Source organism: Mustela nivalis (assembly GCF_964662115.1).
Source record: "Mustela nivalis genome assembly, chromosome: 1".
Taxonomy (NCBI): Eukaryota; Metazoa; Chordata; class Mammalia; order Carnivora; family Mustelidae; genus Mustela; species Mustela nivalis.
The window spans coordinates 2,918,685-2,942,994 of record NC_139020.1 but is presented as its reverse complement, the minus strand read 5'-3'; the positions used below and the strand labels follow the sequence as shown (position 1 = coordinate 2,942,994).

Here is a 24,310-nt window from a genome sequence, read left to right as displayed (position 1 = left end):
GGGACAGAGCAAAAACATGTAGAATGTACTGCAGACTTTACACTTGGAGCGAGTGTGCGACGACACTCCTAGGGCCCCTGAGACACCTCCCGGTCTGGGGATTCCCCAGGAGGACCCCAGGGCCTCGCCGGTCGTCACACTCGGGGCTGGGACTGAGCACAGAGAAAGGACACAGAGTGCCGTCAGCACAGGGTTTGGTGCACAAGATGAAGTCCGGGGACACGCAGCACCACTGACGAGGGTCCTTTTCCGGGGACACAGGATGCGCTTCGTGCCAAGAGAAAGGTGGGAAGCCTGAAGGGTCATGGCCAGAGACACGCGTGAGACCCGGTGCCCGGCGTCTTCACTGGGCCTCCGGCCACCACGTGCAAAAACTCCAGACCCCCGGCGGGAAGCACAAACCCACCTGAAATATAAACCCGCATCTGAGGGGGGAAGAGGCACCGCCAAGACTCGCTGAAGAAACGGGCAGCATCCGTGTGAGCATCGGTCTCTGCACCTGAGAACGAGACACCCCAGGGACGGAAAGCGACGTCTCATAAACGGGACGGGGTCACCCAGTAAGACGACAGCACAGTCCTTGGTGACAAAGCACGAAGTCAGAATTTTTAAACATATGAGACAAAGCCCAGTTGGACACAGAAAACCCGACAAACCTACACTGAACGACGGATTTCAGTACACGACAGAACCCAGAAGTGAGGCCAGGGCTCTTCCAGCGGAGGACAGCCAAGGCCATCCGCAGCCGGGTACAGCCACGCCACCAGAGCGCCGGTCCTCCGGCGACACCATGGACACGCGCTCTCGTCACACAGCGAGAACCAGCGGCCCGTAAGGCACCTGGGGCTCAACGGCTGTAAAGGGAACAAACACCGAGACCACAGCAGAATTACACCAAGAAATCCGCAACAACAAAAGATCCGGAAAAATCCAACGTCTGACAATTAAAGGACACTTTCAAATGACCCACAGACTCAAGAAATCACGAGGGAAGTTAGGAAAGTACGAGTCAGCACGTGGAGGGCTCAGGCGACGGCGTCACTGGAAATATGGCAGCATCAGGGCGCAGCGCCTGCGGGACGGCCACTCAGGCCACCGGGCAAGCCCATTGCTGGCGACAGGCCTCGGATCCTTGGCCCTGTCGGCCTCTTCACAGGCGGCTCCAGTGTCATTGCCTGTGGCGGGCAGCCCCGGAGCGCGGGAGCCCAGTGTTTCTTGGAGAAACGCTGAGACCAAGATCAAGTTCACGTCTGGACACAAGGCAGCGGCTTCACCAGCTCCCACACCCCGGGCCGGAATGCCCGAGCTGGTGCCTTTGCAAAACCGAACACCGTGACAACCCAAACGCTGAGGGCTGAGAATACACGGAATTTTACAGTCCGTGGGGGGGGGGGGGGGTTTCCCGCGTAAGCAACCAGGCCAGGCAGGGACCCTCGAGGCCAAACACCTGCCGAACTACAAGCCAGCGGGTCCTGCATACACACCCACCCCAAGCATTCACATAGGTTCCCAGCGACAAGGACCAGGACGTTCGTGGCAGCCAGAATCGGGACACTGGACACTATTCAAAACCCCACGGAGCAGGGAGCGAGCGAACCATCTATAACCCGACGCCACGGGGCAGGGCACGGTCACCAGAAGGGCCGGGCCAGGATGCCTGAAGCAAGACAAGGCAAGCTGTCTGCTGGCCCCGCCTGGGTCGGGGGGGTGGCCCTCAGCTGCATCTGGTGGGCCGGGCACACGCGTGCATTCAGCTGGGCACCATCTGGGGCGCGTTCTATGGGAACCTCCAGCTGGAGCCAAATCAGAAGGCACACGGACCAGAAAGTGCTGAGAATTAAGAAACAGGACAACTCAATGTTCTTTAAAAGATTTTATTCATTTATTTTAGAGGAAGAGAACAAGCGTGCATGCGCCTGCGGTTCCAGGGGCCAGGGACGGGAGAGAGAATCCTACACAAGACTCACCGCTGAGCACAGAGCCTGACACGGGGCTCGATCTCATGGCGCCGAGATCACGACAGGAGCCAAAATCAAGAGTCGGAGGCTTACAACGGAGGGAGCCCCCCAAAGCCCCATGATGACCAGACTTTTTAAATCCGTAAACGAGCCGGGGGCGTCTGGCTGGCTCAGTCCGTGGAGCGTGTGACTCCTGATCTCAGAGTTTCAAGTTCAAGCCCCACGCTGAGCACAGAGATCACTTAAAAATAAAATCTTTTAAACTAAATGAACTGGAACATACCCAAGGAATCTCCCCAAAATGTAAAACACACAAAAACAAAGAACGAACGGAAAATGGGAAGCAAGCACAGCTGAAGAGGTGTGTGGGGAAGCCTGGGCCTCGTGCCCCGCCCCCAGCAGGCCCGCAGGCGGAACCAGACACCCCCAACAGCGCATGTGGCCATCACGGTGGGAGCTCAGACTGACCGACCGAGAAACGTCTGCAGCAGCCGGGGGCCGCTGGGTACGAACTAGTTAGCTACCAGCAGGGTTCCCGGGAACACGGCTCCCTCACCTTTCGGAGAGCCTCATTCCAGAAGTGTCGGCAGGGTTTCGGGACCAGGAGACCACTCCTGCCCCAAACGGGTGCAGTCCTGGGGACGCTGCTGTGGCAGAAGTGGCCCGTGCTCCCTCCTTCTGCCCCCACCTGCCACCAGAGCCTAAGTCCACGTGTGCTGGGACAGGGGACACACCCGTGTGCGCCAACGGAGCGCAACCTATCGGCTGGCGAGATCACTGCTGTCGGCAGCGCTGGACTCGCAGAGGACATGGGCTGCGGCAAGTTGAACATGAGAAATGAGCTGAAAGCAGCAGCTGGGAGAAGGAATGGGGTTGGGGGGAAGGGCGGAGTGGGTCTCCGCCCCAGTCGCTGGCCAGGAGAGTTCGGTCTCGGTCACGTGCACATGTGACCGTGACAAGAATCAAAGCAACTGAAAGCAACCACAGGAAAGACCGTGACGGCCGTGGTCCCCCAACTCCATCCTTATCCTGACCAGCTGCCCAGCAGGCCTCAGATGGGCAGGCATATCGGAGTCTCCCCGTCAGGTGCCAGTGACCTGCGTCACACACCCTCCAGCTCTGGCCCGGCGACCCGGGGAGCCCTCCCAACCTGACCCCGTTTCCAAGGCACCTGCCCGTGGGGAGCACGATGAATGTTTAGTGAGAAACAATGCCAACACGAACACAGAGGACTAGGATTTGTTCCATTTCTTAAGAAATGAACCAGTTCGCTTTAAAACTACACAGATTTAAAAGGGATTTTAAAGAAGCATCGACAAAGTCGTCCGTGAGAGCGAGATCATAAATACCTCGGACTCTGCCAGCCATTTGGCATCCCTGCAACTGGGCCGCTCTGCTGCTGGAGCCGACACAGACGGAGACCGCACCGAACGAGCAGGCCGGCTCTGTCCCCGTAAAATGTTATTTAAGGAAGCTGGAATCCGAATTGCATATGATTTTCACACACCGTGAAATACTATTTTTCTTGTTTTCAACCACATAAACATGTAAAAGCCATTCTGAGCTCACGGGTCCTACAAAAACAGGCAGCAGCAAATTTCTTCTAAAACCCAAAATCCCAAAGCAGATTGTCTGTGAGAACAGTGCCTGCACCCCAGTGCAGTGCTAACGAGGTTCCTCCAGGGACCTCCGGCCCCAGGCCCCCCAGTCCTGTCCCAGGCATGAGCCCTCTGCCCCTTGAACAAAATACTCCTGCCCCTGTGGGAAGGGGCCCCGAGCAGTTCCCACGCAGCACTGTCCCGGCATCAGCGGACGGAGCAAAGCAAGGCACTTGGGGAAAAGCTGAAGCGTTCCAGCTCCTGACACACACACACACACACACAACCACCTGTTTCTAGTATCCCAAAAGCCCCTCTTGGACACACACGAGTCTCCCGTAGCTGAGAGCAAGCCCTAGGAAGTGGCTAAAAGCTCGGTACACAAAGCAGCAGCCGCGTCCACAGAGCCCGACCACCCAAAAACACTTCGTGTCAGGGGGGCTAGCATTTCAGTCACAAACTGTACACACATCAAAAGTGGTTTTGCTCAGTGTATTTGGAAATCAGTTCCACATGTGGCTGCTACACGTTTCCAGAAGCCACAAAAAGCTCATTTTTATTGATCGGTGATTAGAATCAGCGGATACCCTCGGTCTGTGTGTCGCGTGCGCAGAGCTCACGGGGAAATCACACACACCTGTGACAGCCTCGACCGTTTCCCTGGAGAACGGTTCCCGCCAGGGCTCCTGGGTCCTCACACAGCAGCCGAGTCCGTGCCCTGTGTTCCCAGGGAGCCCGCAACACAGCAGCAGCTGTGCTCCCTGAGCGGGCACCACGCGGGCACACAACACAGGTGCCGACGGAGGGCCGGGGTCCTCCACCCCCGCGAGGCCAGCGGCCCCTGTGCCGGGCAGCGGGGGCACCGTCGAGAGAAAGACACGGGGACAGAATGTCCCTCGCGCTACTGCAAACACGTCTGATGCCCTGGAGGCAAACGCATCTGGCGTCCCGGGAAGAAGGCCACATCGCCACGGCCGCGCTGCGGGTAAGCGGCCGACAGGAAGCAACAGCGCTGCAGGGCACCGGCGCTGCTCGTAGTCTCTCCAGAAGGGAGAGACACACCGCGGCACAGCTTCCCTTCAGCCAGGGGGGCCCGAGACTCCAGGCAGGGGAGCCTCGGCACAGCGGCAGAACATTCTAGAGCACAGGACACCCTCCAGTTCGGGACGGCCCACGTGTGCCGAGCTGGTGCAGAGCTGACTGTCACCTAGTGTGGGTCGGGAACGACGCCGCCCCTTTGCTTCCTAGAGGAGCCACCGGCAGGGAGGGGGCGCGCCGAGCCGGGGCAGCTAGGACGAGCACCTCAGGGACGCCTCCTCCGGCTTCATCTTCTTGGCCTGCCCGTTGGGCCCTGGGGGCGGGTTCTGCCGGCGCTTCTGCAGCCTCTCCTCCTTCTTCCTCAGGTAGGCGGTCACATTGTCAAAGGTGGCCTTGTAGAGACCACTGAAGCCCGCGTCCATGCCAGACACGCCTGTGGGGGAGGTACGAGAACAGACGGCGGGTGGGACCGGGGAGACCTGTGCCGGCGAGACCCCGCCTCAGTGGGACTGACCCGGGGCTCGGCCTGGGCTGGCAGCCCCTGCTCCAAGGCACCCCCATGGGGCCCGTCTCCTGGAGGCCGCACCAGCTGGACTCAAAAGCTGGGTCACTGCTGGGAGACGAGGCACGAGGGCTGCCACCATGCTGTCAGCCGCCCCACGGGGGCCCCTGTGCCGGGGACTGAGGGCAGCCTCCTGCCAGCAGCCAGTGAGGGACCAGGATGCCGCCAACCTCCACTCGGGTGCCCGGCATCAGATCCCACCCCCGGGGACGTGGTCCTCAGGGGCGGGCACCGGGACCACCAAGCCTCAGGCCGCGCACACGCCGCGAGACAGGAAGGGGTGTTTCACCCGCCGAGTGTGGGTTACTCCCCGCACAGCAACATAGCAGGTGCAGACTGACCTAAGTATCGCGCTTTGGGGGCATAAAGACCACAGACCAGCCCCACGGGGTGGACCTCACCCTGGCCACAAACTCCACAGGGACCATCAGCAATGTCCACGCTTGTGCCCTGCACAGTGACCTCCCCGCTCACTGCGCCTCCCGACCCTTCCTGTGACTTTCAGGCCCAGCCGCCCTGCCGTCCCCAGGCTCCCTCCCCTCGCACCGTCCCCCACCCCTGCACAGTGAGTAGAAGGGTGGCTCTACCTGCAGAAGCTCAGGGGAGGGAATCCCACCCCAGGCCGGCCCCGCCCGGTGAGCCACAGCAGGACGGTGAGCCACAGCAGGACGGCTGCAGGACGCACTGGCCCCAGGCCCCAGCAGGGGGGCGGCACGTGCCCACGGGAAGCAGGCTCGCTCGTGTCCCCCACGCAGTCCTAACACAGGTCCACTGGACAGTGTTGCCGAAGCAAACGCGCACCGGGCTGGGGAGGACACAGCCCTGTCACTGCCCTGGGACTTTCACCCTAAAAGCAGGGATGGAAGCTACCCTGGGACCCAGGACCAACAAATCCCACGGCAACGCCTTCCATGAGACGTTTAGATCACTGCTACTGGTCAACAGAAACAGACTTTACGTCTGCATCGCTCGAGTTCAGGGAACTCTGCCCTCTCCCCGGGGACTAATGTGAAAGACCTCTTCTAGGCAGTAAGTCCTTTACTCGAATGAAAGCATCTGGCTCCCAACGCTGGGCAGCCAGTCATCCTTCTGACAGTCGCTCTAGGTCTCTGCCCAAGAAAAGCATCACAGGGACATCGGGGGCTCAGTAACTGAGCACCTGCCTTCAGATCAGGTCGTGATCCCAGGATTCTGGGACCGAGCCCGTGCTGGGCTCCCTGCTCAGAGGGGAGGGAGCCTGCTTCTCCCTCTCCCACTCCCTCTGCTAGTGGTCCCTCTCTTGCTGGGTCTCTGTCAAATAAATATATAAACTCTTAAAAATAAAAAAAACACATCGCTGGGTCTCTGGAGGCTTGTTACTACAGGTTCCCCTTCCTCTATGAAAACAAACAGAGGGAAATCAAGGCACCTGGTGGCTCAGCTGGCTGGGCCTCTGCCCTCGGCCCGGGCCATGGTCCTGGGGTCCTGGGCTTGAGCCCCGAGCCAGGCTCCCTGCTCAGAGGGGAGCCTGCTTCTCCCTCTCCCCCTGACTCCCTGCTCATGCTCTATGCGCCTACTCACCCACACGCTCCAATAAATACAATCTCTTGAGAAAATAAAAGAAACGGAGCGAGGTCTCACCGTTCTGATACTCTCAGACAGGACTACGGGAGGGCAGCATGCGGGGCTCACCACGGGCTTCTGCTGACCAGGACACATGGCTCCGATCGCCCGGCCACTCTCCCCACAGACTATGGTCCCCCAAGGGAGATTTTCCCCACAATCTCTCCTCTTCCCTCGGCCTGGCGTTCCTACTAGGACCTGCCCTGGGCCCTAGACACCCATGGGCCAGTCCACTGATGGTCCCCACACCTGACTTTGTGGCTAGGAACCACATACTGTGGCCGCTCAGAGCCAACAGTCAGGGCCCGTGAGCTGCCCTGCCACTCCGTCCAGAGGCCCACCAAGTGCCGGCCCTTCCCAGGGCCCTCTCCCTGAAGTCAGAGAGGTGGGTGGCCCTCGAACCCTGACCCCGGCCCCCATGCAGCTCAATCATCCTGACGCGGACTGCCCGGGCACGGGCTAGCTCCTCAGTGCCCCTACCAGCCGCCAGCCTACTGGACGAGGACACGGGCGCATGCCACACATCCTGGACCAGCAGCCACGGAGGTGGTTCCTGCTGTGTACGGTATTCTGTAAGCTGGCCCCATCCACGGCCAATTCTGGACATCAGCCCAGAAAGGAGGCCATGTCCATGCGCTCACCTTCCAACATGGCCCAGTTCCCCTGAAGATGGGCAGAGACCTTCTTTAAGGCGGTGTTTTCGGGAACAGCCTGAGAAGACAAACGGAAGACATTTACTGGAAAGACGCAGGACTGCCACCCCAGTGCAGCGCGCAGAGGCACAGACCTGCCGGCCGTGGTGCACGCGGCTGGGCCCTCGGGAGCACCAGGCAAAGCCGGCCAGACATGCGGGCACAACAGACACAGCAGTCACCACACGGCGTCACGACACAGACCCACGATACGTGGGCTGCCAGCATCCCACACCCACGCTCGTCACTTGTGACCTTGTCTGAGGAGCCTGGCAGGTGACACACGCCGGCTAGTGGCATTCTGTTCGCCACTACTCTATAGATGAAAATACCCAAAGGGTTCAGGGGCATCTCCAAGGCCGCAGCCAAGCACGCTCTGGTAAAGGAGGGCCCGTCTGCACAGCGCTCTGGCGGGCATTACGGGACCCCCCCAGTGGCCTAGGAGACCCCGCACAGGCAGCAGACGGCCCGGCGTTACAGACGGGGGAGCCAGCTCAGAGAAGGGGTAAAGCTCACATGTGTCCCGGGGAGGAGAGGCTCACTCGGCCCACGGCCCACGTGCCCTTCTCTGCTCCTGATTCCATGCCCCAGATACAAGGCCACCCTAAGCCTGCCCACATCAACGGCCTCCAGCCAAGTCCGACCAACTGCTCTCTTCTCGCTAAAAAGACACGTGACCAGGACAAGCACAAGAAAAAACTATGCCCACGAGGAAGACTACCCCACAAAGAAACACCGCAGGCACCATGACACCAGATGAGCTGGCCAGGCACCCCTGCTCCCCGAATCCCCGTCACGAGGCCTCCAGCCACCACCACAAGGATGCACCCCCAGCACCAAGACATGATCAAGCTGGAGGCGGGCACAGCTGGCGCACCCCCACCTCAGCCACACGGGCAGCAGGGGCCGAACGCGTCTCACCTGCCACCGGCCGTCCACGGGCCTGCAGAGCACAAGGGGGGCCTCCCGGCAGTCTTGCAGGACCCACAGTCCCTGGCCCTCCTCGAAAGCAACGTCCCACACTCTGTGCTGGAAAGGCAGCTGCTGTCTGTAAGCCAGCTGCTGTCTGCGGGCGTCGAGCTGGAAGATGTAGACCACGGGAATGCTTTCCGCAGAGAGAGAGAGAGACATGATCACAGCTAGGACGGGGCCCGTGTGCGTACGACGGGACAACGGGCAGCAGCTCAGCACGGTGCCCAGATCACAAGACCCAGCTGCCACCCGCCGCCAGCATCCTGACTCAAAGCTCATGAGAGACTCGGCCAGAAACACTCAGCCGAGCCACTTCCCAGCCCACGAGCCCCAGGAAGTGAGGGGTAACAGAAGTCTAAGTCAGGGAGCTCGGGGTGAGCTAGTCCTGCTGTGACGGGGAACCAGTGCAGAACAAAGGGACAGGTCGTGGGGAAGGGGGCCGCTCCTCCTGCAGCAGCCCACGGCACGGGGCACTGGGCCCAGGCCCCACCTGGTTCTAACCTGCAGCCCTGTTTCATTTATTCTATTTATTTATTTATTTGACAGAGATCACAAGTAGGCAGAGAGGCAGGCAGAGAGAGAGGAGGAAGCAGGCTCCCTGCTGAGCAGAGAGTCCAATACGGGGCTCGATCCCAGGACCCTGGGATCGTGGCCTGAGCCGAAGGCGGAGGCTTAACCCACTGAGCCACCCAGGCGCCCCTGCGGCCTTGTTTTAAAACAAAGCCCACTGCAGGCTTGCTATGAGGACAAACGAGCTGAGTAGAAACACAGGGTGCCTACCCAGGGCAGGAGCAATGCTCTAGAACCCACCATGGGGGCCTGGGAGGGGCACGTGCTCCCAAAATCCTCCTCCGCGGCACTGGGAGCCCTAGCGTGGGTCCCACTGTGAGCAGCCCTCGGGTGGAGCTGACGAAGGTGGGACTTTATCATGCACCAAGCCCAGATGGAGGCCAGTGAATTTATTTATTTATTTTTTTATTTATTTTTTTTTTAAAGATTTTATTTATTTATTTGAAAGACGGAGATCACAAGTAGGCAGAGAGGCAGGCAGAGAGAGAGAGAGAGGGAAGCAGGCTTCCCGCGGAGCAGGGAGCCTGATGCGGGGCTCGATCCCAGGACCCTGAGATCATGACCCGAGCCCAAGGCAGCAGCCCAAACCACTGAGCCACCCAGGCGCCCCTATTTATTTTTTTTTTAAAGGTTTTATTTATTTACTTGACAGAAATCACAAGTAGGCAGAGAGGCAGGCAGAGAAAGGGGGGAGGAAGCAGGCTCCCCACAGAGCAGAGAGCCTGATGCGGGGCTCGATCCCAGGACCCTGAGATCATGACCTGAGTCAAAGGCAGAGGCTTAACCCACTGAGCCACCCAGGAGCCCCAAGGCCAGTGAATTCAAACAGCAAGACACAGCGCACCACTCCACCCTAAGGAAAGGAACCCACGTCTGTCTGGCAGTGGCCATCCTCCCGGAGTAGAACTCACCGCGGAGACAAGCTTTATGAACAAAAGTGTGTGAAGCCTCCCCATGAAGGAGACGGCCCACAGGGCCACAGGAGCGACCCGCGTGCTCCCTCCTACGGCTGGCGTGCAGGCCCCAGAGCAAGGCCATCCGCGCGAGTGCACCCACCAGTCACACAGCAGCGCCACGCAGCTCTCCTGGCCCCAGTACGCGATCCTGGACGCCGCAGACCTCTGCAAGGAAAGGAGCAACGTGAGCACATGGTCACCTGTCAGGGACCCGAATCGGGACTTTTCTGTTCACACTGAGATCAGACACAGCAAGAGCTTGACAGGTGCCACTACAGTCAAGGAAAGAAAACAATGGAACAGTCCAGGAACTTTCTGGAAATCAAAAAGGCTCAGCAGAAGAAAGGCTCAGCAGCCACCCCGTTCCACAACTGCAATGTGCCACGGCGGATGGCAGAGGCCTCTCTTTCTGTAGCTCCCGCCTTCCCTCGACGTCTCCGAAGCCAGCTGGTCAAGGACAGGGGAGGAAAGGAGAGGACACTGAACCCAGGGGACCATTAACAGGACACAATCGCGTGTACAAGGTCCACGCACCCTGGAGAAGTGGGAGTAGAGGCCTGGTGTTCACCAAGCCCAGTCGGAGGGGCAGGGCCATAGCCCAGGGGCTCCCAGGAAGGAAGTGAGAAGCCAAGAGACGGGGCCATCCACAGCTCATGCAGGCCACGTGTCCCGGGCCCGAGGTCAGAAACCTGCAGGTTCGTGGTCCTCTCTGCCGCACGCTCCCCCACTCTCGCCTCTTAAAGAGACTAAAGTCAACCTTACCATCCGAGCCCACCAAGAGCTTAACTGAGACGGGAAAGTGATAAAATTACCAGAACAAATCAGGCGTCCTTGTGCCATGGGCGGGGAGTGGGGGGAGCACCAGGGCCACAGACGCCCAAGCAGGAGGCACCATGAGTGGGCAGCCAGAGCAGCAGGGTCCGCTGACCTGGGGACCCAGGCACCACTTGGCTGGGTGGCCACAGGGCCAGGGTCCTCGAGGCTCTGGCCCGGTCAGGCCTGGCCTGCCCACTTCTGAGGCCAAGTGAGGGCGGCGGCTGCAGAGCAGTCTCAGGGAGCAGAAAGAAAGCAGCCAACCCGAGAACAAGGCAGACAAGCCCCTCAACTCCGGCCAAGCCTCCTGCGGGCTGGCAGGGGGCCACACGGGGGGGCTCCAGAGAAAAGGGCAAAAGTCCCTGATGACAGCAGGACCCTGGTCATCAAGAAAGCAAGACGGCCGGCTCTGCGGGCCTAGAGAGCCACGGATGTGGAATGCTCCCTCCCCGCAGGCCCAGAGGGGCCTCTAGGAAAAGGGGTGGGGTCACCCCCCCCACCCCCGTGACCAGCCTGGACCTCAGCCGTGCAGGGCACCAGAGAGCAGGGTGTCCATGATGACAGAATGCAGAGCACCTCAAAAGGCAGCCCGTTCTCCCCCAAAGATCTCTCACAAAGCCCCAGGAGACCTGACCCAGGGATACACTGGCCAGTGGGGTCCCAGGGATGAGGGGTGGTCATGAGGTTAGTCCACGGCAGACAAGGAGGGACGGACGCAGGAAGGGTGCCCAGCTCCCTGACAGGCTCTGCTCAGGCACCACAGTCTTTCCCGCTTCCGAGCAGCACCGGTGGAGACGCTTCTGTCCGGGCGCGTGCACACGCAGTAAGGGCAGAGCAGAGCTACTTTCCGCTTACGGGATGCGCGCCTTCGGAATCTGAAGTCCACGATCTCTCCCAATCTGAAGGTGTCTGTGTTGACAGCAAGGAAACGTCTCCAACACCAACGTGGGCTTGTTCCCAGGACCCCAGGGACTGGAGAGGCGCCCTACAAGCCGCGATCACCCCAAGCCAGAAGCAGGACGTTACCTTGTCACCCCATGGCTCCGCCGGTTCCCGCAGGCTGGTCAGGTGACAGCAATGCAGCTCTCGGCCACTTTGGTACTCCCAGAGCCTCAGGGTGCAGTCCTGCACACAACACAGACAGGTCAGCCTGCGCACGGAGGGGCAGGACTGCCTCCAAGGACGGGGGCTCCCAACAGGGGCCGGGTCACCACCCCGTGGCACCCAGGTCACACGGTCTGCTGCGAGAGATGACTGTGCGGCCGCACCAATCCTCAGCAGAACGCCCGTGCCCGCCCGCGACAGCAGGGCCAAGAGACACGAGATAAGCTGCTGGTCACACGCAGAACGTCAAAGACCGCAGCCGCTGTACTCACGCCAGGAGGAGACACACGCGCGCGCACACACACACGGACGCTTCAAGGGTCAGGCATTCGCACAGGAGACACGTGGGCAGGGCTGCTGAGCAGGACAGCTGTCCCACATCCCCGTTCGGGAGCGGGTGGAAACCCGTGAGCCTGTCCACTGGGGAAGACGAGGAAACAGGCATGTGTACGGAAAGCCTCACCGCTCCAAAAACAGGCACGAACGCTGGAGAGCGCGCGTATTAACAACGGCTCGTCACAGATCTCACCAGGACAGGCCACGGGGCCAATCAGGACACACCGGGAAGGAGGCAGAGCCGAGCGGCTCAGCCACTTGGCCGGTACCCCGGGGCCCCCACCCCGTGCACCAGAGCCCATTGCGGACCACAGGTGCGCACAAGCCCACACGCACCTGAAGCCCAGATTCTGAGCAAACGAAGGAGATGGCACCGCGCACGCAGAGTTCCCAAACCCGGAAGAAAAGGAAGAACAGTGAGTTCCCCGGAGCATCCGAGCTGGGGACATGGGGTCGGGCGGGAGCACGAGTACCCACCGGGAAGGGAAGCGGCAGACAAGCACGCCTGCCCCGACACCCCTCTGCAGGGACGGGAAAGCATGTTCCCAAAGCACAAAGACTCGAGGACAGAAGAGTGATGACACGGGCAATCCTGAGGCCGCTGGGAGCAGACGAAGGCAGGCCCTGGCAGCAGGAGGCCGCGACACAGCACATGGGCCCAGCAGGCCCTCGGCAGCACGGCCACCCAGTGGGGGAGCAGTCAGAGCGCCCGGACCCCCCACCCCTGCGGCTGGCAGAGCTACAGGCTCACTACCAGGGAGCGAGAGACCACCATCTCAGGAAGGCCAGACCCATGCCGAGGGACAGCACTGGTCCTCCCCAGTCACGTCCCGGAGCACAGGGACAGGCCTGATGCCCAGAAAGGCGAAGACTGGGCCAAGTAACCACCAGAAAAGGGCTGACCTAGATGGCCCATGGGCGCCTGACTCCAACACCGTAGGCCCCCGGATGCAGTCTCCACCATGCCAGCCAGTGCCCTGTCCCCATCACACGTGGACAGACGCGACCCCCGGACATCCGCAGGAAACCTCCACCACGAAAGGCGGACAGCACGCAGGGGAAGGAATCACATGTGAGCTCACGGAGAGCAAAGGTCCTGCAGTCGGGACCAACGACCAGGGCACTGTAAGAGGACACTCTGAGGACAAGAAAAGGCTCCTGACGGTTACCGCGAACAGCACAATGGAATCCCCACAGGACACGGCGAAACAGAACTGAGGAGAAGTCCCAGAAGCAGAAGCAGAGCATGAGAGAAAAGGAAAGAAAACAAACCAGACAACCAACGTAGCCCAACATCCCACAACACAGACTGGGGGAGAAGTGCTCAGTGACGACACTCCTGGGAACCAGGACCTTGAACCGCAGGGCCGCTGACTGAGGGAGCCGGTGTGCAGAGCCCCGCCCCCGTCATCCCCAACTCAGAGCCCGGGGCAAGAGGGCCCTGAAAACATCCAGAGAAGGAGAAACAGATCCTGCAGCAAGAACCCACTCGGAACAGCCGCAGACTGCTCAAGCCCAAGAGCGGAGGAGGCCGAGCACAGACAGCGACCAGAGAGGCCACCAAACCCCAGGGAGGAGCTCTCACCTTGGGTTCGAGGGTTGGGGCTTAAGGGCACTTCCAGGACCCAGGACAGCAGCCGCACGACGCCCCGTCCCTCCCCCTTCAGAGGCACTGCTCCAGACACAGCAGGACAGACAGACACAGAGAGGATCAACAGGAACAAGGGAGGTGCAGCCCACCAGGAAAGAAAGGGATGATGGGCAAGACAGCGTCCCCACCACAGAGACGGCGGGAGAGCTGCGGGAAACACGTGCTCTTGTTTCTCCACCGCTCTCGGGATTCGCAGGGCCGTTACAAGGCTGCGGGGCCCATGGCACACCTTGCAGGGGCGCCAGGCCATCTTCCGCTGCCGGCCGAATGGCAGAATTCCACTTGCCAGGTACAGGTGCTTCCACCGGAAACGAACAGTGCGCTCTGTGGGTGCGGGCCCACGGCGGGCAGTGCGCCCCCCGCCCCGCCGCTGCCTGAGCGCCAGCCCTGCTGCGTCTTCAAACAGGATCACGAGCAGAACACCCGAGCTGGCCAAAGTGGTGCCAAGATCGAAGGTGTCTGTTCTACTTTTCTGGGCGCTTAAATATTTTTTTAATCGTAAAAAGGACTTCAAGGATTAGGTACAGCAAAATCCACAAAACCTGCCGCCTCTGGGGGCTCCAGCCACACGCACTCTCCGGTCTGCTGTCGCCAGACGGCACACGGGACGGCAGACACTGCAGGAACACAGGCGTGGGGAGGGAGCAGGGCACAGACACGCAGTGGCCGGCCGCCTGCAGCGGGCCAGAGAGGCCAGGGTGCCCACCCAGAAACCCCAACTCTCAGGAGGTCTGGGAGCCTTCTGTGCACCTCCCTGCCCCCGCTGCCAGACACCGGAGTCCCATAAAATGGGAAAGGGCAGGAAAAACCAGAGGAGGGACAGGACAGGAGAGACACCATCAGTAACTCAAAACCTTCGCTTCGGCCAAAGCTACTGCTTAACAATCCTTTTAAAGATTAGTCTTTAGGCCCGAGTGTCTGATCACTGAACCATCAACACTTCGGGATCAACTGCCAGGACACATAAGTTTTCACTACCAATCAGAGCCCCCACCAAGGCCAGGGGCCCTGCCCAAGGGCCAGGCTGAAGAGCGGCACGGAAGCCAGGTCCGCGGGACGCAGAAGGGTCTTCCCAGCAACTGCCAGAACAGACTCATGATGCTGGTACGGATGGGACAGCTCCGAGAACACATTCCTCACACCCCACTGCAGTGTGTGTCTGTGACACACACACACACACACACACACACACGCCCCTCAACGGGAGGCCCTGAGAACTAGCCAGCCGCAGTCCACTCCAAAGCTCGGAAAACAAGCCCCATCTAGTGGCCAGCCCCCGAGGGAAAGCACCGACCGGGAAACAGAAGAGCCCGTGGTGGGCAGGCCGGTGCCTCCGCAGGGCTCCCCTGCTGAAAGACGCCCGCAGGTGCACACAGCCGAATGAAACACTTACCCCGGAGGAGGACAGCAGCAGCTCGGGGTGGTCGGGCACCACGAGGATGCGGCTCACGAACCTACAGTGGAGAGAGAGTGAAAAGGGAGCCCAGCTCCAGGCCGCTGCTGTGGTACTGCTCGGCCCACCGGTCACCTCAGAGAAGCCGCCCCCCTCCTAAACCCGACCCCCAACAAAAACGGCCATGGCTCCCACATGAAGCTAGACAGCACTGAGCGCGCACGAGGACCACGCCGTGTCATTCTCCAGGCCCCAACAGCCGCGACAGCCCCCAAGCAGAAGCGGGCCCCTGCCACGCTGGTGGAAAGATCCCGGAGCACCTGTGTCGCTCCCTCCAGCGGCCCTGCTCACGCCCGAAACCTTCCCTGAAGGTCCGTGACAGCAGGGAGCCTCAGGACGGAGCAGGGACAAGCAGGACGGGGCAGGGACGGAGGACGAGCGGCGACACTGGCCCGCGTACAGACTCAGACCTCCTGTCCTTCACCCCGGAGCAGCCCTGCACCCAGCAGACCCCAGAAGCCCCCCGAGTCTGCCGATTGTGAGCCAGCCTCTAGCCCTGCACGGGGGCCAGCCTTCCCTGCTTCTCCCCGGGGTAACGGGACCACTAGCGCATGGCTCCAGGCAAGGCCCGCGACCGGCTGGCCCAAGGACTCCCCTGACGCAGGGGCGGCCGTTCCAGAGCCCGTGAGTCACCTCGTGGACGGCCCGTGAGGCTCACAGGGCCTAAGTCTGGGTGCTGGGTTCCTGGACAGCTGAATCAACGCCCACATCTGCCGTCAGGAGCCACAAACCAGGCCACCAGCGACCTTCGCAGAGGTCACCTTACATTCCATTCAAATCCAAAGAATCAGAAACAATCTCAGAATTAAATTAAGTCTCTCCAACGAGTTCCCCTGCCTCCCGTAATTAAACGTTAAACACTTCAGCAAACAAAACAAGGCCCCCCCCATCCACCCGCTGTAATTAGCCTCGTGCCCGAGAAGAGCAGTGCTCCTCAGAAATGCCTCCCTCGCAAGATGTCAAAATCCAATTACTGGAACAGCGCCCGCTTGCCAGGTCACAAAGGACGGACCAGACTCAGAGGCGATGGTAAGTCCCGCACCACTCAAATCATCGAAGTATGTTTCCCCTGAGCACGCACCCCTCTCCTGGCTGCCTACCACCGCGGGCGCAGACAGATGTCTACACCAAGGAAGGAGCATTCTGGAAACAAGCTCTTGGCTGGAGGCCAACGCGTGACCACCGGTGAGTGCTTAGGGCGGGAGGCAGCGGGCTCGGGAGTGAAGGCCTCTCACACCGCGGGCTATGTTGGCTCCCATGGGCAGCGCCACTACCACCATGTGTGGCGACCACATCCTGGGCTCTGAGACCTCGGTGCCAACAAGGAAACCTCTCCCCAAAACACACGGGAAGGGAAGGGAGCAGGGGTCCTGACGGCCCCTGGGTGGAACCCCGCGCCCAACGGGGCCTCGCCGGGCAGTGCTGCGCATGCCAGGCTGTCCGTCTCCTGCGAGGCCCTGGCCAAAGAGCAGGTGGTCCCAGCTCCACCACCGGTGCCCAAGCCGAGCGGCCCACCCGCGCTCCGAGCCCGAGCTTCATCCTGGGGGACAGGAAGGGGACTCACTCTGCATGCCCAAGGCAGAAGGACTCGATGCTGTGCGGCGCCGCGGCCCAACTGACCCGGATCTTCTCGTCCCGGTCGGCGGTGAGGACGTAGCGGTCGTCAGGACTCACGGCCTGCACACGGGGTCAGAAAGGACAGACCTGCCGGTGAGGGAAGCCACAGCTGGCCCGCCCACCCCGACCCCTGGAACCTGTCCCCAGCTCTACACCGAGCCATGGCAGCGTCCAGATGCCCAACTCAGTGCGGCCCCTCCCTGTGCCTGCCGCACCCCCCCCTCCTCCCTCCTTCAAGTGTCCCCATGGCCAGCCAGTCACCGAGTCCTGGGGGCTTTCCTTCAAGAACCCCTCTGTCACTGTCCCTGCTTCTCATGGGATCCCACCCCAGCTCCACCTCCCACCGGCTGCCCACGGCCTCGCTGGGCCTCTCCAGGAAACCGCTCCTGGCTCAGGGTTGGAAGGACACTCGGGTGAGGCCCATCAAGCTTGGGGACAAGCTTAGGCCTTGTGACGGTGACTGCCCTTCCCACACACCTCTCCCTGGTCACCCAACCCGGCTGTCCCTTACATGCAGAAGTACCCAGCCACCTCCCAAGTGGCCCAGACAGCCTCAGCTTCCCGAACATCGCTCCCACAAAGCCCCGCCCACAGATCTGCGGAGCTGTCCCTGCTCCAGAGCCGGAACCCCGACAGCTGGGCTTACAGACCTGGCCTCACCCCCCCATTGGACGCCCTACCCCTGCCCCCAGCGGGCTGCAGCAGGTTTAACTAGGCCCATCCCACGTACCACATCCAGCAACATCGACAGGTGCCCAAGCTCAAGCTTGCCACATCCCTGTGGGTCGGACACCGAAAAGGAATACACGTCCCCAGACTTGTCGGCCACCAAAAGCTTCTCCTCCGAGGCCGTGAAGGTCAAGGCCGTGCATCTCCTCACCACGGTCCTGGAAGGCAACAGATGCCCGCCGTTGGCCTGCACAGGTCGGCACGAGTGTCGACCAACAGACCTGCAGGCTGGTCCTGCTGCTGGCGGGTCAGCTCCACGCCACGTCGCCCCTTCCAGTCACCACAGGTGATGCCAAAAAAGTAAATTAATTAAGAGAACAGCAACAAAGCCAATGATTTGGGCCAATTTAACTTTGGAACATCTTTGCTTTTTTGATAGCAGAATCCGGGTGGGGAACGCCTCAGGTGTCCAGCAAAAAATCATCTCATCCCACATTTGCGCTGTTTGAAGATTGTCATAATAAAATGTGCGGAGAATTCCCCTTTATTTGCCCTTTGACCTCAGCACCTCTGCTGTGCGTTCCAGGGAAGACCGTCAGCTTCACAAACACCCAACGTGCTCTGATCACACCCAGAAGCGCGCACCACGCAGGGCCTCCTACCCTTACAGCTTCCCGGCCAGGACCGCCCAGTCCATGCCCCAGCCCAGGGGCAGGGGAGGGCAGCCGGGCAGGAATCCCACGTGCTGCTCGTGCACACGCCCCCGAAGATGGGGCGACGCACCTGGCGGCAGGCGTGGCATTCGCGGTCCCTCTCTGCGGGGACGGCTCCGGAGGAGGGCAAGCAACCCCGAACGGTACGCGCCGCTGGCGGGGGCCGTGTCCGGTTAACACACTCCTAAATTCAAACACTTGGGCCAGAGTCACCAGATCAGTCACATGTGCCAGTTGCTTCCATACTGCACCAGCCTAAGAAACAAAGTCACGGCCCCTGCCACACACACGGCCACCGCTCCGCTCTCTGGGTCTCACTACTGGCGGCGCAGGGGCCGCGTGGCTTCAGGCGCTCACACAGTCCACCTCTTCTCCCCTGGCGTCTCCACAGGGCAATAGGCCTGAACTTCTCACCCGACAGCAGATGCCACGCGTGACCCCGCTTCACACACCAACACCAACCTGTCTACACCGCCTACGTCTGCAGCTCTGCTTCAGAAAGCGGGGTCTCTGCCCTCCTCTGTCCCCCAGAGGGTGTGGAAGGGGACTCACCTTCCAACAGAGCCCAGTGTCCATGCACACGGGGCCCCCCGGCTCCCCACTGCTGGAGCCCCACACGTCCCTTGAAATAGAAACCAAAGCTAGAAGAACCCATGTGTCCAGCACGAGGACCGAAGACTGCCCATGTTCTCGGGAGCAGACGATGGAGGACGGAAAACCCAGGGCAGAGGGCTCGCAGCCGTGTCCCCGGGCGCCGCCACCCCCCCCCCCACAGCGGAACCTGCTCCCGCATCTCCCTGAGCAGGGGACAGAGGACCGAAGGACGAGGAGCAACGGAACGCAGAGAAACAACACAAGAGCGAGCAGGGGCTCCAGCAAGACTCCCCACCTCCCCACGCACGCGTCGCTGAACGCCACGGTGCACTCAGAGGCACTCACGTGGCCACACAGCCACCAGTGCAGAAGGACGGCCTGGGCCAGGCCCACAGCAGGATGCGGCACGCACTCGCCCCAGCAACCCGCCCCAGCTCCCTCCAGTATCTTAGCCCTTTGTCCTCAGCGGGAAAGGGGGGTGGGGGCGTTCATCTTCTCAGGCCAAGTCAGTCCTCGATTCCAGGACACTGCACGGAGCAGGTGGGGGTGAGGACCTGAGGGGTCGGGTCGCAGGTGTGGCCGGGTACATGAAACCAGACAGCAGAGGGGCTGGCCACTTTGCGCCATCAGAAGACATGGGCCTCACCATTCGTCAGGGTCTCTGCACTCCCCCTTCCCTCCAGAGTCATGGGGTTCACAGCCCAGCGTTCCCATCCTCACGCCCCTCGGGGCCAGCCTGACCCTCTCCCCTCTGCCACCTCCAAGCGGATCGCCACTGGTCAGGTAGCTAACTGAGCCCTGAAATCCCCCACACTTAGCGCCCACTCAAGCCCCCCTCCGGAGAGCCACACTTGTTCCACGGACTGAGTGTGTGGCCTGCCAGGCCCCGCCGGGCACTGAGGACACCCAGCTCCCCGACCCCACACACCTCCAGCACCCAAGCAGCTTCGGGAGAACCACCTCACTTCCCGGGGCTCTGCCCTTCTGCACGCTGCAGCATTTCAGTACAGACAATTTTCTGAAATGCTGTGATCTGCTACGTGACATTTTTCACTAACACACACACACATCACAGCGGAAAATATCACGCCAGCCCAAGTATCCTATCTTTAACTCAGAAGACCTGGCCTCAGTTCTGGACCTTTGTCATTGTAAACAGAAACATTAAACAAAACGCTGCTACCCACCATTTCCATCTGGGCTTTTCCTTAAAACCCCACGTGATTGATATTAAACCGCCAGACAGCGAGCTGTGAGCAATTTCCGGTCCCATGTGGATCTCGGGGGCCGGGACACCTGCACCGCTGAACAGAGCATCAGCTGCGTGGAGAGCAGCTGTTTATCTGAGCAAGGGTCCGTCTGTGTGTGCCCCTGACCAAGCGTTAACAGCCACCAGACCAGGCAGCGCGCACCTTACACTGAAGTCAGCATACACCCACAGGACAAGGCGACCTGAGAAATGCAGCCCCTTGACCCGCGAATCTGGCCCGACCCCTCCGTCCAGCGGCTGACGCAGACAGGATGGGAGCTGCCGGGGTCCCGCAAGCGGTGTCTGCACGCACCAGACCCCCACAGGCAACACAAGAGGCCCTGCACACCCAGCACAGAGGTCTCCGATACAGAGCTGGTCTGCTGATGTCAACGTAAAAACCAATTATGGGGGTGCCTGGGTGGCTCAGTGGATTAAGCCGCTGCCTTCGGCTCAGGTCATGATCTCAGGGTCCTGGGATTGAGTCCCGCATCGGGCTCTCTGCTCAGCAGGGAGCCCGCTTCCTCCTCTCTCTCTGCCTTCCTCTCTGCCTACTTGTGATCTCTCTCTGTCAAATAAATAAATAAAATCTTTAAAAAAAAAAAAAAAAAAAAAAAAAAAACAACAATTATGGGAGAAGAAACCAGGTGCCGACCGCTTGCCCTCCCTGAGCGTTCCTAGATCTCCAAGCGAAGTCGCCAACACACCACCTTCCAAAGACAAAACAAAAACACAGCATCTTCCCCTCAAACACCCATGGGCCACAGCGCGGAGGGAACTGGACGGATATATATAGGGCTCTGTGCCTGGACACCCATCCTGGGCCTTACCCACCACAGACCCTGCCCTGCGTTCCCCAACAGCCTGACAGGCAAAGGGGCCCGCTGCCGGCCAAGAGAAGGCTTCCTCCCCTGCAGACCCTGCACCATGCCAGGAGCCCTCGGGGAAGGGCCAGAGCCCCACCAGGAGCCCCGGGCCACCTGCCCTTTAGTCACGGTGCAAGCCCCACGACAGGAGGCAGGGGCGAGTTGGCGGGCTGTGTGGGCGGCCACTGGCCCCAAATGCAGGATGAAACGCTACCCCTAAGCGGCGTGCACACACCGCCACCTGCACCTGCGCTTTTACTCTCCTCCTAGAGAGTAAGATGAGGAAGCTCTCCGCAGTGCAGCTGTGAGCCAGCTACAAAGCGGACTCCTTTAACCTCGGCAGTTAGGCAGTTCAAACACTACGACCTGCGCGTGTTTATCTCTTCCTCTCCAGGGACAGCTAAGCTGTGTGGCCTGCGGGAGGCCAAGGATGCCGGCTGACTCTGCTCCACGTGGGTATTTCTGTCCCATAACGCTAGCCCTCACCCACGAGAGGAAATAAAGAACTTACTATCAGGACACTGTCGGAGCAAGAGAAGTGCACGCCTGCCCCAAACATGCCCCAGCACCCCCCACCTGCTCTACGGCTGCCGACTTTCTTCATCTCTGCCAGCGCAAGGCTGCAGCACCCTGGAAAGCACGATGCCACGGTGGCCAGGGACACTGACTGGACCCAGAGGGACCAGGGGCAGGGCCCGGTCTGCTCTCTGAGCTGACGGACTGGGATCAGCGTCCCGACGCCCGCCAGGCGTGTGGGTGAGAACGCCCCCGCCCCTGCAGAGGGCTGTTTCAAGGACTCAGGCGGTCAGCACACGTAAGGCAACGACAACAGGGCCTGGCACACGGCCGAGACTGCATGTGAGCCGCTCGTTCGCTACGTCACGGTCACTACTGCTGTGGACATGCAAGTGTAAGCTGTGCGTTCAACATGGTAATGATTCACGTGAGCATTTCATACCTGACACTCAGACATTGCCATGGTTTTGTACGGAAAAGAATCAGACGCTTACTGTCATCAGTTAAAGCAAAATAGCCGCCAGACTTGGAGAAGGCGGCCGCCAGGATCGTGTCACTCCCCTTCTCCATGGGCTGCCCGTCCTCCCTGAGGAAAAGAGGAGAAGGACCATTAGGGCTTCCCTGAGTGAACAGGGCCGCACTCCTTCAGGCTGGCCCTGTGCGTTTATGACACGAGCAGAGCCAGAGAACGGCATGAGGTCCAGGGAGCCAGAACACAAACGCGTATTAAGCACATGAGGGGAGGCTCAGAACAGCCGTAATTTTTAAGGAATAAATCTGGTTAAACAGAAGACTCTCTCAGCACACACACACCGGAATCCAAAGAGCTGAGCCAGAAAGACCGTCAGAAATCACACGACCCACGCCCTCACAGCCAAGAACAAATCAAAGACCAGAGTCAAGAATTAAATCACGTTAAAAAAAACTGAGCCTTTAAGGCCATTCTACAAAAAAGGCACCATACAAAATTATCGCACTGTGCTTGCCTTATCTTTCAATTAACTACAGCTAACTTCAACACACAGCAAGTTCCACTGCACTATTTCGAAATGTCCACAGGAGTTTATTACGGACAGAAACTGGAGGTCTTGAGAAAAAAACCTACTATTCTTCAGGCCAAATTTAAACTTAGCTCCGCATTTCCATCCTGTGGTCCTACTTGGTTCATCCACAGGGCAGTGTACACAGAAACGAAGAATTTGGTGCCAAGGCAACTTACTCAGTGCGACAATTTACCTCTCGGGCTACCCCGTCCCACTTAGTCCGAGCACGATCAGGCCTTACACGTCTGCTCCATCATCTCACCCTTTATTCTCCTGTGACTTCTTTTCCGCAGGACTGCAATCGTACGTGAAGGGGACGTCATCGTCACTAAGAGAAAACAGAAAGATTTTACACAGAGAACTTTATGAGTAAAATTGTAAGGTTTTTTTCCTCTGGAGCACCAATATTCTCATACCCGATAAAGTAAGGGTCTTATCCATGGCAAGAAATTGTCCGGGTACAGCGCTGCAGAGAAACGCTACGGAGCTTTACCTGCTTCATCTTTTCAGGTGGGCCATACACAACTGGCACCGTTCCGTACCCAAAAATCGGTTTCGCAAAACAAATGGGGACAAACCTCAACAGGAAGTAACAGATTATTCTTTTACACCCTAGAAAATCAATGCAAGACGGTTCGTGTTTTTCGCGAAGATTCTTGCATCCAAATTTAACGCAGCCACCGCTTAAAAATGTCTCACCTAACCCAAGAACGCCCGTGGCTGGCAAGCACCTGCCAGCGCAGGACACCCTAAGCGCTGGCGAGCTTACGCGCGCTCTCTAATAAAAACAAATCCTTAAAAAAAAAAAAAAAAAAAAAAAACGAGGGATTTAGTGCACTTGTTAAGTATCAAGCGTCCTGTCGAGTGTGAAACCGCGTGTCCCGGGGGCACGAGGCACCGCGAGCCTCTGCACATCCCCGGAACACACCGCACGTCGGTCGGAGAGTGAGTTTTCGGGGAAAACTAAGAGAGCTGAGCTTCCGGCTCCGAGCCCAGGGGCCGCGTCCGGGCGGAGGAGGAGGAGGAGGCGGAGGAGGAGGACGCTGCCCGGGACAGGACTCCGGGATCCGCACCGACGGAACCCCGGGCCGGGCGGGAGAGGAGCCTGAGCCGGGAGCGGCCGCACCGGGAGGGGAAGCGCCGGGGCCCGAGGAGAAGGCGCGGCCGGCGGGCGAGGGCGGCGAGTCCACGCCCCGAGGGCGGGAGAGGAGGCCGGCGCCCGCACTCAGGCCGCCTTCCCCCGCGCCCGCCAGCAAGGCCCGCCGCCCGCCCCGAGACCGCGCCGCCCGGTGACCCGCCCCCGGCCCGCGCCGCCCCCGGCCCGCACCGCCCCGCGCCGCCCCGTGACCCGCCCCCGGCCCGCGCCGCCCCCGGCCCGCACCGCCCCGCGCCGCCCCGTGGCCCGCCCCCGCCCCGCGCCGCCCCGTGACCCGCCCCGGCCGAGACCCGCGGGACGTGAAAGACGGCGCCGGCGAGGGGCGCCCCGGCGGCGCGAGGGACCGGAGGCCGCGCCGCGCGCCCGCAGCCCGGGCTCCCCGCGGCCGGCCCGCCCCCTCACCTGCCCGCGGTGGACGTGGCCAGGAACCGGCTGCCGCCCCGCACCACCAGCGCCTGCCCGCACAGCGCCAGCCCCGCGCAGCTCGCCATGCGCCCGCCCGCCGCGCCGCCCCCCACGTGCGCCGCCGAGCCCCGCTTCCTGCCGGCGCCGCGCAGTGACGTCACGCGCAGGCGCCGCGCA

General features: G+C 60.6%; 1 protein-coding gene across 7 annotated transcripts; it reads right to left on the bottom strand.

Moving 5' to 3' along the window:
- Positions 1 to 1,860: 1,860 nt before the first annotated feature.
- Positions 1,861 to 24,296, bottom strand: WDR4 (WDR4 tRNA N7-guanosine methyltransferase non-catalytic subunit). Of its 7 annotated transcripts, XM_082720819.1 has the most exons (12): positions 23,277 to 23,839; positions 22,989 to 23,184; positions 22,835 to 22,900; positions 22,024 to 22,115; positions 17,653 to 17,809; positions 16,870 to 16,982; positions 15,246 to 15,306; positions 11,788 to 11,886; positions 10,049 to 10,113; positions 8,372 to 8,555; positions 7,400 to 7,469; positions 1,861 to 5,027 (listed from the first exon to the last, which is right to left on the bottom strand). In XM_082720819.1, the coding sequence occupies exons 5-12, from the start codon at positions 17,665 to 17,667 to the stop codon at positions 4,846 to 4,848; spliced, it is 789 nt and encodes a 262-aa protein (XP_082576945.1). In that variant the 5' UTR covers positions 17,668 to 17,809; positions 22,024 to 22,115; positions 22,835 to 22,900; positions 22,989 to 23,184; positions 23,277 to 23,839; the 3' UTR covers positions 1,861 to 4,845. The 7 variants fall into 7 exon arrangements, with proteins under 7 accessions (XP_082576945.1, XP_082576944.1, XP_082576939.1 ...); XM_082720818.1 differs by lacking the exons at positions 22,989 to 23,184; positions 23,277 to 23,839 and adding an exon at positions 24,131 to 24,296; XM_082720813.1 differs by lacking the exons at positions 22,989 to 23,184; positions 23,277 to 23,839 and adding an exon at positions 24,131 to 24,287 and having other exon boundaries at positions 15,147 to 15,306; positions 21,972 to 22,115.
- Positions 24,297 to 24,310: the final 14 nt, after the last annotated feature.

What these genes read in the sequence shown, in the direction of transcription:
- WDR4 (XM_082720813.1), bottom strand. Translation starts at nt 24,219, where the DNA reads ATGGCGAGCTGCGCGGGGCTGGCGCTGTGCGGGCAGGCGCTGGTGGTG. An exon ending in AAGTCACAGGAGAATAAAGG is followed by an intron (nt 22,116 to 22,834) that starts GTGAGATGATGG and finishes TCTTTTCCTCAG; the next exon opens with GGAGGACGGGCAGCCCATGG. An exon ending in CGGAGCCATGGGGTGACAAG is followed by an intron (nt 10,114 to 11,787) that starts GTAACGTCCTGC and finishes CTTTCCTTGCAG; the next exon opens with AGGTCTGCGGCGTCCAGGAT.